The 19,576-nt window shown below is 48.2% G+C and overlaps 1 protein-coding gene across 1 annotated transcript; it reads right to left on the bottom strand.

Moving 5' to 3' along the window:
* Positions 1-26: 26 nt before the first annotated feature.
* Positions 27-19,184, bottom strand: jph3a (junctophilin 3a). Its single transcript, XM_061037026.1, has 5 exons — positions 17,773-19,184; positions 8,276-9,056; positions 6,721-6,845; positions 2,099-3,330; positions 27-1,720 (listed from the first exon to the last, which is right to left on the bottom strand). Exons 1-5 carry the CDS (start codon positions 18,152-18,154, stop codon positions 1,640-1,642), a joined length of 2,601 nt encoding a protein of 866 aa, XP_060893009.1. The 5' UTR covers positions 18,155-19,184; the 3' UTR covers positions 27-1,639.
* Between the last annotated feature and the right edge of the window lie 392 nt (positions 19,185-19,576).

Raw genomic sequence — 19,576 nt, 5'->3', positions numbered from 1 at the left:
AGGTGAAAAAAAAGAGACCAAACGGATTAATTTCAAACATTTCATTATTTTCTCCACATTAACTTGGAAACAACCTCATAAACCAAAGAGTAAGAAAGAGCATGCTCGGGCATGCAATGATGTCACAACATGATGATGCCACTGGGTGCGAAGTATAAAACATACAGTAGCAGAGTTTCTTTTGATCATTCATAAACCCACGGAGAGTTAGAAGCTAGCGTTTATTTTACACCGCTCTCCTCGTCTCACGTCGCCTTGTGTTGCTGGATTAAAGAGACGAGAGGGAGAAACTCACAAACTGACACCAGATTGAGCAGGCTGAACAAACATGCTGAAAAAAATCTCATCCGGCCCAAAACGTGTCTGGAAATGACACCGTAGAAACCCCGTTTTTCCCTTTTTGACTGGTCCAAAAGGGGGAGAAAAGGGGGAGAGAGACAAAACAGTGCATGCCATTTCAGGGTGAGGGGAGGGGAGGGGGAGGGGGAGGGGGGGGGTCTGTGGGTGGGTGAGGAGGGTGGGAGGTCATCTTTCTTATTGATGAAGGTCAGTTGTCTCCTCTCGGCCCACGTGTGGGGGGCGGGGCTTAAAGCGACTTAAAATGAATAGATACGAGGCACTCTGCATTCTCTCTGTTTGCAAACTGCAGAAAGTAACAAACTGTAATAATAATAATAATAATAATAATGACACATACACGTATATATTAGAATCAGTGTTATAACATAACAGTCTCAGGCTGTACAAAGGGGGCGGGGCTTATCCTCCTCACTGTGTCAGCAGGTACATGTGTGTGTGTGTGTGAGTTTTAGCGTGCGAATGTGTGTGTGTTTGTGTGTGTGTTCACTAAATAACTTCCTCAAAGGTCACACTCCTCTGTGTGTGCCTGTGTGTGTGTGTGTGTGTGTCGGCCGGCCGCTGACGTTTGGTTCAAAGTTTGATTGGATGATTTGATTTGATGGCGGCGCTGATCTCCACTTCAGCGCCGGGCGACAGGAAGTGATGATCAGAGGATTAACGGTGATGTTAAAGGGTTAAAAACGTCGTTTTAAAGCCCACACAGCCTCATGCAATCGTTGTGTGTGTCTGTGAAGTTCTTTGTGGGAAACGAAAGAATCATGACGGAGCCCTTTAAAATGGATCTACTCTGCAGCATAGTTCTGTATGTAGCGCATAGTGCCGATAAGGGTGGAGACTGGAGGGAGGGGCTAACATGGAAAATGGTTCAAAGGCTAAAGGGTTCAGGATGGAGTGTGTGCACCATGCTATACGTTAGCATGTTAGCAGGAAACAAAGTTTGTTTTATATAATCTCGTCTAAAATGATGGAAAAATAGGAAGAACCGCCTTGTGCCATCTCCAGGAGGAGCCGCTGCACGCACATGCAGATGTGTCCTGAGACTCCGCCCTCTTCAGAGCGGCACACTCCACTTTCTTCTTCTGTGGTGGCAAGCTGAAAATAAGCATTTGAAAAAGGAAAGTGCTCGAACAGAAGTGAGAAGACGAATACGTAGCAACGATAAAAGGCTCTGCTGTGTCTGTCGCTCGGCTGCGGGCTCCATGTCCGTCTCAGTACGTAACAATAATAATTTAATATACCGTAGTTATCAATAAGTCTTATAGATCATACCTGTATAAGCTTAAATAAAGAAGTGAATGAAAAGAATGGCTACTCCAATATTGAGTAAAATGACCATAACCACCAGAATAGAGCTGGAGCCCTGAAAGACAAGAGAAGAAGAAGAGGAACAGGAAGTTAGTACAGGAAGTATGAAATCTGTGTAGTTTTAATGTCAGATCAGAGAGAACTACAGATCCGTACAGGAAGTGTAACCCTCAACGTGCAATTTATCAGAATTCAAAAAACAGAAACTATCTCGCCAAGGACTTCTACTTGTGCTGATGTGGTAGCAAACATCAATAAAGTTTTATTTTACAAGAATCATATCGAAGTTAACGATTCTGGAATCGAGACGACCCTACTCTTCATCACGGCGAGGAGTGACATCATCACACGATGCCTCTGTCTCTTTAAATGAAGCTTGAAATGATTTTAACCAATCGAACAGGTAACAGGTGAAGAGCGTGTGGTGACTCACTGAGTTTGATTTGAGGGGGAGATTTTCCCCGTCCTGCTCCAGAGTGATGGGCGGAGACTTGAGGGGGGGTGAGAGGGTCAGGTCCCTGTGCAGAGGCCACTCCTCTAGCTCCGCCCCCACATTCAGGTTGTCCAGCATCTGTACAGAGTCCATGGACCCCTCCCTGACCGGCCGCAGGCCTCGGGTCCGCAGCCGGTTGTTCTTAGGGGGCGGGGACTCGTGGCCCCTCCCCCGAGTCGTCTGCGAGTCCGCACTCTGAAGCCTCATGTCGACCGTGTAGTCGTTCATCCGCTCATCGTCCTGCTCCGTGAGGCGGGAGTGGGTGGGGCTCCACCTCAAGGTGCTCTCGGCGGTCCAGCCCCCGGGGAGGCCGTCCAGCCGGGGGCCGGGTCCAGCGTGCTCGCTCAGCTTGTGGTTGGGGGCGTTGTGCTGCTTCGGGTGGTGGTTGGAGTAGACATGCTCTCGGGGTTTGTAACTCGAGGAGACGAGCTCCTTTGCGCTGTGATTGGACGAGATATAATCATGGGACTTGTGATTGGAGGAAGCATGCTCAGAAGTCTTGTGATTGGACGTTGTGTGGTCCGGGGCCTTGTGATTCGATAAAATATGAACCTGCGGCTTGTAGTTGGACGAGGCGTGCTCGCAGGCCTTGTGATTGGAGGAGGAATGATCCCATGTTTTGTGATTGGACGACGAGTACTCCCTTGACTTGTGATTAGACGAGGCGTGCTTGGAGGGCTTTTGGTTGGACAGGGAGTGTTCCCATGATCTGTACGAGGACTTGTGATTGGACGAGGGTTTGTCCCGAGGTTTGTGGTTGGACAGCGGCGCCTGCTCATGCCCGTTGATCTGACTCTCGTGCTCCTCTAGCAAGGAGGGCGTGGTGGAGCGGCTGCTGCCCCCTCGGTCCGGGTACACGTCATCGCTCCAGTTGTTGGCCCCGCCCCTAGGCATGTCCACACCCCTCCCCTCCACCAGCACTTGGATCTCTGCCCCACCTTGATCATCCACGGCGCTCTGGCGCATAAAGCAGGCGTTTCGGGGGCGGTGGGCGTGTTTTTGAGGGGTGTGGGGGGGTGAGGTGGGCACGCTCAGCACGGGGCTGAGGTCAGGTGATATGACAGGGGGTGTGGTGTCCGGCGTGCACAGCTCCGGACTGTCTGTTCCCGTGGAGATCACCTCATGGTCTTTGTCCTTGGCGTCCTGGTGTTTGGGCCTCTGACACTCCAGACCTGTGAACACACACGGAAAGATCTGGAAGTGAGCCATCACCCTGCAGCGTGTGTGTGTGTCTGTGTGTGTGTGTGTCTGTCTGTGTGTGTGTGTGTCTGTGTGTGTGTGTCTGTCTGTGTGTGTGTGTGTCTGTCTGTGTGTGTGTCTGTCTGTGTGTGTGTGTGTGTCTGTGTGTGTGTCTGTCTGTGTGTGTGTGTGTGTGTCTGTGTGTGTGTGTGTCTGTCTGTGTCTGTGTCTGTCTGTGTGTGTGTGTGTCTGTGTGTGTGTGTGTCTGTGTGTGTGTGTGTGTCTGTCTGTGTGTGTGTGTCTGTGTGTGTGTGTGTCTGTCTGTGTGTGTGTCTGTCTGTGTGTGTGTGTGTGTGTGTACGTGTGTCTCTGTGTGTGTGTACGTGTGTCTGTGTGTGTGTGTGTCTGTGTGTGTGTGTGTCTGTCTGTGTGTGTGTCTGTCTGTGTGTGTGTGTGTGTGTCTGTGTGTGTCTGTCTGTGTGTGTGTCTGTCTGTGTGTGTGTGTGTGTGTACGTGTGTCTGTGTGTGTGTGTGTGTGTCTGTGTGTGTGTGTGTGTCTATCTGTGTGTGTGTGTGTGTGTGTGTGTGTCTGTGTGTGTGTGTGTCTGTCTGTCTCTCTGTCTGTGTGTGTCTGTGTGTGTGTCTGTCTGTCTGTGTGTATTTGTGTGTGTGTGTGTGTCTGTCTGTGTGTATGTGTGTGTGTGTGTGTGTGTGTGTGTGTGTGTGTGTGTGTGTGTCTGTGTGTGTGTGTGTGTGTGTGTGTGTGTGTGTGTGTGTCTGTCTGTCTGTCTGTCTGTGTGTGTGTGTGTGTGTGTCTGTCTGTCTGTCTGTGTGTGTGTGTGTGTGTGTGTGTGTGTGTCTGTGTCTGTGTGTGTGTGTGTGTCTGTGTGTCTGTCTGTGTATTTGTGTGTGTGTGTGTGTGTGTGTGTCTGTCTGTGTGTATTTGTGTGTGTGTGTCTGTCTGTGTGTATTTGTGTGTGTGTCTGTGTGTCTGTCTGCGTGTATTTGTGTGTGTGTCTGTCTGTGTGTCTGTGTGTCTGTCTGTGTGTATTTGTGTGTGTGTCTGTGTGTCTGTCTGCGTGTATTTGTGTGTGTGTGTGTCTGTCTGTGTGTATTTGTGTGTGTGTCTGTGTGTCTGTCTGCGTGTATTTGTGTGTGTGTGTCTGTCTGTGTGTATTTGTGTGTGTGTGTCTGTCTGTGTGTATTTGTGTGTGTGTCTGTGTGTCTGTCTGCGTGTATTTGTGTGTGTGTGTCTGTGTGTATTTGTGTGTGTGTGTCTGTCTGTGTGTATTTGTGTGTGTGTGTCTGTGTGTCTGTCTGTGTGTATTTGTGTGTGTGTGTCTGTGTGTCTGTCTGTGTGTATTTGTGTGTGTGTGTCTGTGTGTCTGTCTGTGTGTATTTGTGTGTGTGTGTGTGTCTGTCTGTGTATTTGTGTGTGTGTGTGTGTCTGTCTGTGTATTTGTGTGTGCTATTTATATTTGTTAATTTCACAGATAAAATTGGTGTTACGTTGCACTCTTGTTATTCTGATCAATAAAGGCTCTAAACTGTAAAAACAAAATATAGATAGATCTAATATCTATCTATATCGGCCGATATGTTGAATATCTTTCTTTTGTTTCTCTAAAATCAGTACCAGTTATAAAAGCCTGTTTTTACAGCAGAGATTAACATGTTTACAGCCCGTAGGTCTGATTAGTTATTGTCATCACGAGCACACACTGTACACGAGGGGTGAACTTTTTAACGGTTTGTCAGGAGGTTTAAAACCCGCCTCAGCTCCAGCTCTCAGCCTGTCGTTAGGTTGACTGAAAGTTAGACTGAGACAGCATTTCCAGCATGGAGACCACCATCGATGGGACTCCAGCGCCCCCTGCAGGAACAGACGGGGGACGTCACTCAGGCTTCGTCCAGTAATATTTAAAGTCTGTGGTTGAGCCCTCAGATGTAGTTTATCAAACACTTGTGGAAAAGATTTATAACGAAGACGAAATGGTCACTCGGCTGGAAAGTAACTGAGCATGTGCGTGCATCACTGCTCAACACTCTGCAGAGTGATGATGCTTGTTGTAATCCATATAGCGCCCTCTGCTGGTGACAGAGAACTGCTAGTGTAATACAATGAAACTCACATGGTATACACAATATTTGACTTATGAATAAATCTCGTTATATCAGTGCATATCTGCATTATAATGAGCCGATAATGCTAGTCATGTGATATGATAATATCGGCAGATATTATCGGCTGGCCCACTTATCGGTCAGGCTCTACTTTTGGTTCCGTTTCAATACTTTTTTTGGTACTTAGTTTGATACTTTATCACCATCGGACCGTGTCATCCCCACAACCACCGGCCTGCTCCGCCCTCCACCTCAGCGGAGAGGAAGTGTGGACAACAGGAACACGAGGAATACAAAGGAGAAATCCTTCCTGCATCTTATCCCATGCTCTTTTGTGAAGCGTCTCGAGATAACACTTGTTATGAGCTTGCGCTTTACAAATAAAGATTGACTGACACTAAAGAGTATTTGTTAATTTTTCGAATCATTGAGGCTTTTGTCTGAAATCACTCCCTACCTTCTATAAAGTGAAACCATTCTGTAGAAATGTCTGAATTCTGAGTGAGCCTCATCATACCCTATATACCGGTATTCCACTCATTATATCCCACAATGCATTGTGAAAAGTATTGTTCAACCGATGGTCACTACCGATAAATATATCCAAGAATTTACGAGCAGAGAGTGGCGTTTGTCTGGACTGTTTTCAGACGGACGAGAATAGTGACCAGCGTAGATTCTGCTCCTGAATGCTCTGGATTTGTTTGGACCAGAGAAGGTAGGCGGTTTTAAGACACCCCCCACACGGCCGTTTTGGACGCCCCTCAGTTTGTCAGATATGAGAGCAGTTATCAGGTCAACAGGTGTTGCAGCGATGGAAGCGGGCAAGAGAAGTGGTTCAGATAGAAGTGATTGTACCCGACCTAAAAAGCCTCTGCATGTTTCTAATAAGCTCCACGAGCAGAAACGTGCTCAAACTAGGATCAATGTTGGAGATGCTTTTGAAAAATGGAGAGAGGTTAGAACACAGAAAGGTTTACAGACCCATGCAGAGCTGGATAAACACTGAAGCTTCAGTGTCCACCACATGGCGACCTGAGTGAGCATCGACTCAAGAGAGGAGGGGGGGGGGGGGGACATCTCTCTATGATGTTTAGAATTTGGTCTGCAGTACCCATTTTAAACACTAGGTGTCAGAGTTACATATTGCTCCTTTAATGTTAACGCATGTTAAGACTTTATATCCACTAAAAGTAAAATGTTTCGAGTTGTCATGTACGGAAAAGAGGAGTGTGTGAATGTGTGTGTCAGCCTCTCACCGTTCCCGTAGATATGGAAAGAGGGAGAGAGCTCTTTGGCGGCAATCCGGGCGAGTCGACACTCCTCAGTCGCTTTCCCAGCGACTCCTTCAGCCGCCTCCGCCTTCCCCCGGGCGTGGCTCATCCTGCAGGACGGACACAGAGCGTTATTCTCCTCCCTGAATCTGTGTTTACATCAAACCTGCTGTCTGGTTCGCCTTCGTTTAGACACACCTGCATTTCATTAAATTATTTAATTTATGCCGAGAGAGCTTCACTTTGACCTTCTTATTCAAACTGCTTTAATAAAGCCATTTGAACGTCCTTCCTGGTGAAGTAAAGGTTTTTATTTCATCTTGTTCTCACTGATCGGTTATTCTCTCTCACACTGCTCAGTTATCATGTCATCATGTTTTGTCCTGTGTTGTGGTTTGTATGGTCACACATTCTGTAAAATCCACTTCTCCATGTTTCTCTAACTCTAATATGTGTCTCTAGTCCGTCTACAAACCCCCCAATGATGAGAAAAGTCCATCCTCTCCATCTTCTGTCTGCTCCACTTTTCAGAAAATGTGTGCTCAAACAGGCCGTTTGGAGATGTTCCCTTCGTGACATCACAAAGGGCAGTAGCCCCTCCCCCAGATGGGTGACACTCCCACAGCTAGGTGTTTGTTCTGCCCTTTGAGTCTGCCTTCTCACAGTAAACAATAGGACATGGAGTGAGAAAGCCTGAGACACCCAAAGCCCTTCCAGAGAGGGGGCGTGGTCAGACACAGCTCATTTACATATTTAAAGGTACAGACACAGAAACAGCCTGTTCTGAGCAGGGCTGAAATAGAGGGGTTTATAGACATGATCAAAAACAGGATCAGAGTGGATTTAGAACAAGAAACTTCACACACATGTTTTGAGGAGCTCTGAGACTTATTTACACTGAAGAAGAGGAGGAGAATATGTGACCTTTAAAGGTGTACCTACAGGTACAAACACAGTTCATTTACCTAACCCTCCACCAGGAGTCGATGATTCTGGGTTCAGTTGTTTTATCTGTTTCTCTACATTATCATATTTATGAACATCTTGAGACTCGGTGGAAAGAAGGAGCACGATGAACTGATTAATGTTCGCTCGCTCTGCATGACCTGAACATTTGGTGTTTCTACTCATCTAGGTCTTTTATTAGAAATCTTTCCAGTTGAGCTTCATGTAGAATTTAAAGGTTCAACTTTCAGATGTTGAAGTGAAACACAATCATGTGTTTAAAGATTTTATGGACTCTTGATCACTGATCGTGATCGTGATGAAACGGATCAGCTCCTGATCAAAAAGCTGCACCAAAAGTACTGGGAACTTTTAGTCACAGCAGCGACTTTTTACACCATTAAAATGTTCCCTTTATGAGTGAATCCTCTGAATACTGCAAGTAATCAACCAATCAGAAATGTTCACTCTTGAAGCCCCACCCATAAAGTATTCTTATTAAGTCCCACCCCTCAATCAGGACTAACAAAGTGTAAACCCTGGTCCCTGTGGTGGAAACACAAACAGTTCCTCCTGTAGGCGGAGCATCTCTCACCGTGACATGGCGATCTCTGCTTTCTGCTTGGCGATGTCTGAGGCCTTCTCCGCCGCCTCCACGGCTCGGTCCACCTTCTCTCGGATCTTGCTGGCCCTCAGAGGGATCAAGTTCTTACGTTTTCCGCTCACCAGGACATTCTGTTTATATTTTCCTTCCTCTTTGGTGCCGTCAGGGAACGTGGTGCAGCCGTATCCGTGCCGCTTGTTTCCCGCCCACTCCCCTTCGTAATGCAGGCCATCCGAGCGCCGGCTCACGCCCCAGCCCGCCCTTTGGTCGCTCCGCCACTCGCCTGCGTACATCTCTGTGACCGTGGCGTCCACAGGGGCCCCCTGCTCGCTCTCACTGGCATTGGAGTGAATGTCGGATGCCGCCGAGCTGACGGTGCTCATGCCAGCCTCGCTGCAGAACGAGCTCTGTTTACTCAGCTGGCTGGCCAGCGAGCTTTTGGACTCGGAGCGCCGCAGCTTCAGGCCGCTCAGGATGGACTGTCTGAAACGACCTTTCCTCTTCCTCTGGCGTTCCGCCTCACTGGGAGCCGTCAGAGCAAACCCGCCCCGTCCCACCGGGCTCCCGGCCAGCCCTGCCACCACCCCATCTGTGGGCGTGGGGGCGGAGCCGTCCTCGAGCACGGCGGGGGGGCCGTGGCTGTGCTCAGAGCGGAGTGAGTTTATGGATGTCCGCAGAGGGAAAAGGATGACGGCCGCCATGCCGTACGGGACACTTTGCCGAACGCCGTAACCATGACGCATCCCGGCCAGCCATTGGCCCTGAAACGTTCCTGAGACACAGAGAGAGAGAGAGAGAGACAGTCAGGACGGACGATCAAAGCCAGACTCAGACCCTACAGAACTTATTTCCTCAGGGTCCCCAGAGGAGGACTCCCTCTGAATGTCCCTCTAGCGCCACCATCAGGTTCATAAATGTAATGACTCAGTGCCTCGATCTGTTTGTGTGACTTTACTGTGAGGTATCAAAACAAACAAACAAACAAACAAACAAACAAACAGATGGCGGCAGAGGAAGACCAACAGCTCCTGAGTCCTCTTCGGTTAACTCTTTGTCTTTGTGAATGTTGTAGTGTCGTAATACTCGAGATCGGTCTAAACACTTTTTACGGTCACGGAATCGAAAGCTTTTTTACTCGGTCTTGTCTCCGTCTCGGACTGAGCGGACCCCGGATTTAAAATCAAGACCGGCCAAGTCCACCACTGATCGACTATTTCTCCACGTCATCACTGAGATTAGAAGGAAAACGCCTCTTTTTAAAAGAACAAATAACTTAAATTCATTTGTAGTTAGATTTTTATCCCCCGGTTACGTGTTACGCTCTAAGTGAGGGACACGCCCCCTAAACACAAGATGATGATTTTACAGTTATATATTTGGTCTTGGTCTTGACTCGGTCTCCTCCACCCCTCCTCCATCCTTTTTTTTAGCTTCTCCTTCAAACTCCCTCCTTCATTTCCTCTCATCAATTCTTTCATCCTCCCTCCTTCTTTCCTCCATTCCCTCCCCCATCCTCCGCCAACACCCATTCTTCAACCCTCCCTCGATTGACTCTTCCATCCTCCAATCCCCTCCTCCATCCTTCTTTTAACTTCTCCTCCATCCCCTTCCTTCCTTACCTCCATGCTCTCATCCCCATTTTTACTCCTCCCTCCTCCTTTCCCTCTCATCCCCTTCCATCCTCCCTCCAACCAATCCTTCTTCCTTCCTTTCCTCCATCCTCTCATCCCCTCCTCCATCCTCCCTCTTTCCTTCCCAGCAGAGATGGAAGAGAGAAGTTTCGTAATCAAACTCCACCTCAGCAGCATCGGCGTCAGATCATCCCGATCCTCTTGACTCAGAGAGAAAATCGATGAATCAGACGGGGGACTGAGACCCGAGTCTGACCGTCGTTTCATCGATTAATCAAGCACGTCTCTCAAATGTCAGAAATCAGTAAAAAAAAAGCTCTGTCAGAGTTTTCTGACATGAACAAACCCAAATGTTTTCTGGGATCAAATTCTCACAAAAACTACAAATGTTTCATGTTTCATCGTAAACCCGTCATCGCACAGAAATGTATCTGAACTGAGTGCTGGCTTCACACTGAAACAGGAAGTCATGGAGACGATTTGTGGACAACTTCAAGAGAGAGAGCGAGCTGAGAATATTCAAAGTGCCCAACGATCCGTCTTGAGTGGATCTGCGCCATCAGTCTGATATTTAAATTCCGCCAATATCGGACTGAAATCAGTCTCAACGTGTCAAAATAAAGGTATCGTTGTTTGCTGTGTAAAGAGTCCATCAGTTTTAACTCATTAATTCACACGCCGCTAACAAAGCAGTGGGAGCAACTTGGGGTTAAGTTTCTTGAACAGGGACACATCGGACACGTGGCTGCAGGAGCTGGGGATCGAACCCCTGACCTTCTGGTTGTGAGATGAGCGACTCTACCACTGAACCACAGCCGCTCTGATGGCTGATGTTTTTTTTTTTGGTCTCTCACTAAACCTAACAAGTTTTCACTCAGACAGGCGAGCAACATGTAACTCTGACCCCTAGTGTTTTAAATGGGTACTGCAGTCCAGATTCTAAACACTGTAGAGAGCTGTCCCGCCCCCTCCTCTCTAGAGTTGATGCTCACTCAGGTCACCATGTGGTGGACACTGAAGCTTCAGTGTTTATCCAGCTCTGCATCGGTCTGTAAACCTTTCTGTGTTCTAACCTCTCTCCATTTTTCAAAAGCATCTCCAATATTGATCCTAGTTTGAGCACGTTTCTGCTCGTGGAGCTTATTAGAAACATGCAGAGGCTTTTTAGGTCGGGTACAATCACTTCTATCTGAACCACTTCTCTTGACCGCTTTCATCGCTGCAACTAAAACTAAATCTGAGCAGCAATTATAACTCAGGAAGCTCATGTGTAACTTACACAGCCTGTAAATATTGTGGAACAACCCTAACCCTATCATCACAGAAAAGACAGACACACCGGAGCCACGTAGGACGCACGACGTCAGCTTCTGATTGGCCGACTCCGGCAACTCTCAGTACCTCGTTGTGTGAGGTACTGAGAGTTGCCGGAGTCGGCCAATCTGTGAATCCACGGTGAACTGAGCTCTCGTTCTAATGTTTGAGTTTCTAATTAACTCGTTCAGTTCACAAAAGATATGACCGCGGTCACGCACAGCACATACATCCATCCATTTTCTTCCCCTTATCCGAGGTCGGGTCGCGGTAGCAGCAAGCCGCCCCGATTCCCTCTCCCCAGCAACATTTTACAGCTCCTTCTGGAGGACTCTGAGGCGTTCCCAGGCCAGATGGGATCTACAATCCCTCTAGCGAAACTCTTGGTTACCCCGGGTCTCCTCCCAGTTGGTAAACCTCCAGAAAGGAGGATCCAGGAGGATCCTGATCAGATGTCTGAACCACCTCCACTGGCTCCTCGATGTGAAGGAGTAGCGGCTCTACTCCGACGACCCCCCAAATGTCTAAGCTCCTCCCCCTCTCTCTAAAGCGAGCCCAGACACCCTCCAGAGGAAACTCATTTCGGCTGCTTGTAGACGCCATCTTGTTCTTTCGGTCACTACACTACTACGCACAGCACAACGCTCTGAGAATAGGGCCGGGTGGAGGGACGGGTTTGCTGCGTTTTAAGTGAGGGGGTCCAAATGACCACCCGGGTCGTTGGGTCCGACGCTCATGCTTCTAACAGAGAATATTTTAACATCTGTTACTTTGATTGAAGCTCTTCTTCCACAAGTTCTACTGTGGTGTAATAACGTTTATACTTTGACAAACTTCTGCTAAACTATAAGAAGACTAAGAATCTAAAAAGTGTCATTCTGCATAAATAGAACTTTTAACTGAGGATGTTTAGAAGCCGGACTTCGACTTGATCAACGTATATTAACTCTCTTTATGTTCAGAGGGTTAGGGTCTGTCACACATCAGGCTGCTTGGTAAAGGGTTAATGAGACAAACATGTGCTATCCTCGATTTAAAGTGACGCTGCAGTGTTTGAATTCAGTTTACGTAATTTGAGTGAAACACAAAATCAGATTAGGATTAATGTGTAGTATTGAGTTCAGACGCTGACCCAATTCCTGACTACATGCTAACTGTGTGTCGCCGTGTATGTTGTGTGTTCGATAAAGCACGGCCCCTTTATCCCACAGAGGGACACATCATGACAAATGACAAAAAGCTCTGTTTGTGTCCGATGAAGTGGAGACCAGGATGAATGCAGAGTTTCATTTCAGCACCGTGGACAGCTCTAGACTGTCACGCCGACTTATCTTCAGTAAAATGTTTAATCTGATATAAAAATAAAGATTTTAAATGTTCTTCCTGCCTCAAGTTACTGACGGTTATGTATTTCCTGTCTGGGCCTCTCATTATAAGATATCAACCATCGACCTCCGGTGTTAAAAAATGAAGCTGACGCCGAAGTGTAAAATCCTGCAGCTCCTCGAGTGTCCACTAGAGGCTGGCTGCAGAAGCACAGGAAGTCACATACACATTCATTCTAAAAAGTCTGTTTTTACAGCAGAGATTAACATGTTTACAGCCTGGTTCAAAAAAACAAATAGGTCTGATTAGCTCATGTCTCGACTAAGACCAAGACATACCCCGAGACCAGAGTGCTCTGAAATCGAGACAAGACCAAGACATTTAGGGATCGAGACTGAGACAAGACCAAGACCAAGACCAAGACCAAGACCAAGACCAAGACCAAGACAGGAAGAGAACGAGACAAGACCAAGACCAAGACCAAGACATACCCCAAGACCAGAGTGCTCAGAAACCGAGACAAGACCAGGCCATTTAGGGATCGAGATCGAGACAAGACCAAGACCAAGACAGGAAGAGAACGAGACAAGACCAGGCCATTTAGGGATCGAGACCGAGACAAGATCAAGGCAGGGCGAGACCTTTGAGACATTATGGGCAGGGGGCGTGTCACTCACTTAGATCGTAACAACGGGAAGGTTGTGGTCGTAACTGGGGGATAAAAATCAAACTACAAATTGAGAGTGAGGTCAAAATGCTTTGGATTCTGAGACCGAGACCTTCAGACCGATTTTGAGCACTACGACACTAGAACCAAACTCCGCCCGCAAAATGATGTCTTCGGTCTAATGGACGTCTTTCTGTGATTTTATTCTTTTTGGGCGTTTGTGTTTGTGAGCCTTTTTGAAACTCAGGCTCGTCTCAGTCCGTGTGGACCGGGAGCTGTCCGTGGTGCTGAAACAAGGCCGGGATAGTCTGCGCTCAGCAGCCCGTCTGTATGTGCACGAGGCCGCTTGTGGCCTCGAAGATGTTCTCATTATCAGGCTATTATCATTTTTAATAAGCTCTTCATTTGTTGACAGGCCTGCCGGTGTGTGTGTGTGTGTGTGTGTGTGTGTGTGTGTGTGTGTGTGTGTGTGTGAGAACATCAGCACAGTTACTGGGTTGTGGAAAATGTGTCAGCTCGTGCGTGCTATATTCATCTGTCGGCGGTCCTCCACGTGAGCGGAAGAGGAGCGGCACAGTCCCGTGACGCAGTGGTTTTTAACGTTTCTCCATCTTTGTTTCTGATGTTTCAGGCTCGTGCTCAGATGGCAGGTGTGACGTTTGGAGCCATTTATGCTCGCTCTGGGAGCCGTCTCCACGGTCACTGCAGCACCGGATGACACACACACACAACCACTCACACACGCACATGCACTCACACACACACACACACACACACACACACACACACACACACTGTTTTCACTCTGCATCACTTATTGACCCCCTTTATCATCCGGGTCCCTCATGGGGCAGGGAGGGGCGGGTCCCGACAGCGTCGTTTCTCAAACGGCCTAGATTATAAACCATAAAAAATACAGACTGACAGAGGCAGAGAGCCAATCAGAGAGCAGCTGGTCTCTAGTGACATGCTGACCTGCTGTCTCCTCGTTGCCATGGTGACAGAGGGTGTGATGCAGAGGGGAGTGCGCGGGGTGAAGGTGTGTTTTTATAAACAGTGTTGAGATTTCAACATGGTTTAATTTCTATTATTAGCCTTCTGTCCTCTTTTATTCTGTCCGCCATGTTTGTTCTCCTCAGCTCACAGTGAGGCTGGACACAAGTACACACACAACCAATGTGTGTGCTCACATGTGTGTATGTAACTGTGTGTAACTGTGTGCGTGTGTTGTGTGTGTTGTGTGTGTGTGAGGACAGGGACGCATCATGTAGCATCGTGTCTCTTGGCAGTCAACTTGTCTCTTTACAGTCGTCTTGTCTCTTTGCAGTCAACTTGTCTCTTTACAGTCGTCTTGTCTCTTTGCAGTCGTCTTGTCTCTTTGCAGTCATCTTGTCCCTTTGCACTCAACTTGTCTCTTTGCAGTCGTTTGACTCTTTGCAGTCAACTTGTCTCTTTGCAGTTGTCTCGTGTCTCTTTGAAGTCAACTTGTCTCTTTGCAGTCAACTTGTCGCTTTACAGTCAACTTGTCTCTTTGCAGTCGTCTGGTGTCTCTTGGCAGTCGTCTTGTCCCTTTGCAGTCAACTTGTCTCTTTGCAGTCGTTTGACTCTTTGCAGTCAACTTGTCTCTTTGCAGTCGTCTTGTGTCTCTTTGCAGTCAACTTGTCTCTTTACAGTCGTCTTGTCTCTTTGCAGTCAATTTGTCTCTTTACAGTCGTCTTGTCTCTTTGCAGTCGTCTTGTCTCTTTGCAGTCGTCTTGTCTCTTTGCACTCGTCTTGTCTCTTTGCAGACGTCTTGTCTCTTTGCAGTCGTCTTGTCTCTTTGCAGTTGTCTCGTGTCTCTTTGTAGTCAACTTGTCTCTTTGCAGTCAACTTGTCTCTTTACAGTCAACTTGTCTCTTTGCAGTCGTCTTGTGTCTTTGCAGTCAACTTGTCTCTTTGCAGTCGTCTTGTCTCTTTGCAGTCGTCTCGTGTCTCTTTGCAGTCGTCTTGTCCCTTTGCAGTCAACTTGTGTCTTTGCAGTCGTTTGACTCTTTGCAGTCAACTTGTCTCTTTGCAGTCAACTTGTCTCTTTACAGTCAACTTGTCTCTTTGCAGTCAACTTGTCTGTTTGCAGTCGTCTCGTGTCTCTTTGTAGTCGACTTGTCTCTTTGCAGTCGTCTTGTGTCTTTGCAGTCAACTTGTCTGTTTGCAGTCGTCTCGTGTCTCTTTGTAGTCAACTTGTCTCTTTGCAGTCAACTTGTCTCTTTACAGTCAACTTGTCTCTTTGCAGTCATCTTGTGTCTTTGCAGTCAACTTGTCTGTTTGCAGTCGTCTCGTGTCTCTTTGTAGTCGACTTGTCTCTTTGCCATCGTCTTGTCTTTTTGCAGTCTTCTCGTGTCTCTTTGTAGTCGTCTTGTCTCTTTGAAGTCGTCTTGTCTCTGTGTTGTATGTGTGTGAAGACAGGGACGAATCATGTAACCACAGGGCAGTCGTCTTGTCTCTTTGCAGTCGTCTCGTGTCTCTTTGCAGTCGTCTTGTCCCTTTGCAGTCAACTTGTCTCTTTGCAGTCGTCTCGTGTTTCTTTGCAGTCGTCTCGTGTCTCTTTGCAGTCGTCTTGTCCCTTTGCAGTCAACTTGTCTCTGCAGTCGTCTCGTGTTTCTTTGCAGTCGTCTCGTGTCTCTTTGCAGTCGTCTTGTCCCTTTGCAGTCAACTTGTCTCTGCAGTCGTTTGACTCTTTGCAGTCATCTTTTCTCTGCAGTCGTCTCGTGTCTCTTTGCAGTCGTCTTGTCTCTTTGCAGTCAACTTGTCTCTTTGCAGTCAACTTGTCTCTTTACAGTCTACTTGTCTCTTTACAGTCGTCTCGTGTCTCTTTGCAGTCGGCCTTGTCTCTTTGCAGTCGTCTTGTCCCTTTGCAGTCATCTTGTCTCTTTGCAGTCTTCTTGTCTCTTTGCAGTCGTCTCGTGTTTCTTTGTAGTCGTCTTGTCTCTTTGCAGTCGTCTTGTCTCTTTGCAGTCTTCTCGTGTCTCTTTGCAGTCATCTTGTCTCTGTGTTGTATGTGTGTGAGGACAGGGACGAATCATGTAACCACAGGGCAGTCGTCTTGTCTCTTTGCAGTCGTCTCGTGTCTCTTTGCAGTCGTCTTGTCCCTTTGCAGTCAACTTGTCTCTTTGCAATCGTCTTGTCTATTTACAGTCAACTTGTCTCTTTGCAGTCGTCTTGTCCCTTTGCAGTCGTCTTGTCTCTTTGCAGTCTTAACGTGTCTCTACACTCGTCTTGTCTCTTTGCCATTGTCTTGTCTCTTTGCAGTCTTCTCGTGTCTCTTTGCAGTCGTCTTGTCTCTTTGCAGTCAACTTGTCTCTTTACAGTGTACTTGTCTCTTTACAGTCGTCTCGTGTCTCTTTGCAGTCGTCTTGTCTCTTTGCAGTCGTCTTGTCTCTTTGCAGTCAACTTGTCTCTTTGCAGTCTACTTGTCTCTTTGCAGTCGTCTTGTCTCTTTGCAGTCAACTTGTCTCTTTGCAGTCAACTTGTCTCTTTGCAGTCGTCTCGTGTCTCTTTGCAGTCGTCTTGTCTCTTTGCAGTCAACTTGTCGCTTTGCAGTCACCTTGTCTCTTTGCAGTCGTCTCGTGTCTCTTTGCAGTCAACTTGTCTCTTTGCAGTCAACTTGTCTCTTTGCAGTCAACTTGTGTCTTTGCAGTCGTCTCGTGTCTCTTTGCAGTCATCTTGTCTATTTGCAGTCAACTTGTCTCTTTGCAGTCAACTTGTCTCTTTGCTGTCGTCTTATCTCTTTGTAGTCAACTTGTCTCTTTGCAGTCACCTTGTCTCTTTGCAGTCAACTTGTGTCTTTGCAGTCGTCTCGTGTCTCTTTGCAGTCATCTTGTCTCTTTGCAGTCAACTTGTCTCTTTGCAGTCAACTTGTCTCTTTGCTGTCGTCTTATCTCTTTGTAGTCAACTTGTCTCTTTGCAGTCAACTTGTCTCTTTGCAGTCGTCTCGTGTCTCTTTGCAGTCGACTCGTGTCTCTTTACAATCGTCTCGTGTCTCTTTGTAGTCGACTTGTCTCTTTGCAGTTGTCTTGTCTCTTTGCAGTCGACTCGTGTCTCTTTGCATTCGTCTTGTCTCTTTACAGTTGTCTTTTCTGTCTTTGTTGTTGTTTAGTGTCACTCGTGGTGTCGTTCTGCAGGTGGAGCTGCACTCACAGGTGTTTCTGTTGGACAAACTTTCGTTTTTCGCTCGTGTCTGAGATCAACATGAACTTTATGACTCTTGTAAACTTTCTGCTGCAGCAGACATACACCCTGAATCCTGACTGCCCCTCCCTATATTGAATAATAAATACATCAACTCACTTTCCTACAAATTGGAACCCAGCAGCCCCTGAAGCAGGGGCCTGATCAGTCGTCCCTGCATGCCTGTGGATGTGACCTACATGTTGTTTGTGAACCCTAAAGTGAAGCGGTGTTACACTAGACGTTTGCAGCAGGTGGAGTACGCCTCAAACTCAGTTTGTGGAGCAGAAAAGGAGACATATTCTATACCTGTGGAAGGTTTAGGTTTTCAGCCTCAGCCCTCTTACCTCCATCAGAGTAGGTTTCGGTGCCGTATCCGTCCTGCAGCCCGTTGCTCCACGTCCCCTCGTATCGGGCCCCGCTGGCCGTGCTCTCCAGCTGCCCATAACGACCTTTGAAGCCCTGTGTCCACTCCCCCCTGTACTCCCAGCGGCCCTTGTTCTCCACCCCAATGCCGTGCCTCTTGCCCTGCGCCCAGGTGCCCTGGTAGCTGTTCCCGCTGGGCCATGTGTACACACCCAGGACCTCGAACCCGTGGCTCCAAGCTCCGGCATACTCGCCCTGACCCTGGGGCCCCGTGCAGACCCCTCGGCCATGGGCCTTGCCCTGCTCCCACCCCCCGCAGTACGACCCCCCGTCATCAAAGTCAAACCTGCCTCCAGTGGACATGCATGAAACAGGTTTAGGCAAATCCTTAGAACGTCAGAAAAGAGAGAACAGGCCGGTTCAGTCAGAAGGAGCAGAGGGAGGAGGCCTCGTCTGATCCGTTAGCATGGAGCTGCAGGCCTCGCCTCCTCCTCTCCGCCCAGTTTAGGATGTAGAACAGCAGCTCCTCGTCTTGGAATCAGCCGGATGTTTCTGGAACAGCGTCACCTCACGATGGAGAAGCAGTCTCATCCTCAGCAGCGGGTCTGGACTCACGAAGGCGGCTCCTGTGCATGCTGCTTCCCATGGGCATGCAGGCTCAGAGTGTTTCTCCTCCTCCTCCTCCTCCACTTCCTCCTCCACCTTCCTGCCCCACGCAGCCTCGCAGCCGGGCAGCTCGCCGGCCCGTCGCCTTGGCTGTGCAGCAGGGCACTCCAGACAAGCGAGGCCTAGGCTTCTCCAGCAGTCCCGGAGGCCCTCAAAGCAGCGAGCGCGCTCAGACAGACATCACAGCATCCAAACATCCGACTGTGAGAACGTCGCTGCAGCACCGACAGGAGGAGAGGGAGAGACAGGATGATGCTGCGCTCAGATGCTAATAAAAAAAATCTGAGAAGCTGGGGATATTTTTTCTTAGCATGGCCTGGAAACAAGCACCCAAGCTAACGCTCAGACACACACATCCATAACACACACAGCATCAGCCTCGCACACACACCTCGGCAGACATCACGGAGAGGGAATATCTCTCCTCTTATTTCCTCCCCTGCGCTCGGCTGTGATGTAAGATGAAGCTCTCTCCTCCTGAAGATGTGACCAAAAAAAAACAGAAAATAAATTATTCCTCTGCTCTTCTCTCCGTCGTCGTCTCCATGTTTCTGTTTTATCCTCAATCCTCAATCCACACAGTCATCCGTCCTCTCGTGTTTTTCGGCCTTGCTCTCTTTCTATTTCTCTCGCTCTCTCTCTCTCTAAAATCTGCTCATTACAGGACTGTTCCACCCCAGCCAATACCCCTCCCCCACACGCTCTCTCACACACACACACACACACACACACACACACACTCCTCTCAGCTCTTAAAGAGATAGAGACGGAGGATGGTGGAATAGCTGCGTGTACGGATCTGGCTGCTCTCTCCCTGTGGGGATTCAGCCTGCTCCTCCTAATTATCCAGCCTCATTTCACTCCCCCCCCCCCCACCCCTCCTCCTCCTCACAGACTCAAATCTGGTCACTCAGCAATCTGTTTTCCTGATAACCGGAGCTTTGTGAGCTCATTGATCCCGTTCTGCTCTCTCGGAGCTAATTGGTGCTCGTCTTTTCTCCGCTGTCTCGTAGGACTGAAGCCGACTCTGACCTTTTTTTAAACGCGAGCTTCATCACAATCTGACAGTCTGAGCGCTCAGCTGGTAAATATTGGTCCGATCAATAACCTGAGCATGTT

This window comes from Labrus mixtus, chromosome 1, assembly GCF_963584025.1.
Source record: "Labrus mixtus chromosome 1, fLabMix1.1, whole genome shotgun sequence".
Taxonomy (NCBI): Eukaryota; Metazoa; Chordata; class Actinopteri; order Labriformes; family Labridae; genus Labrus; species Labrus mixtus.
The sequence above is the reverse complement of the archived record's forward strand: the minus strand, read 5'-3'. Positions and strand labels throughout refer to the sequence as shown.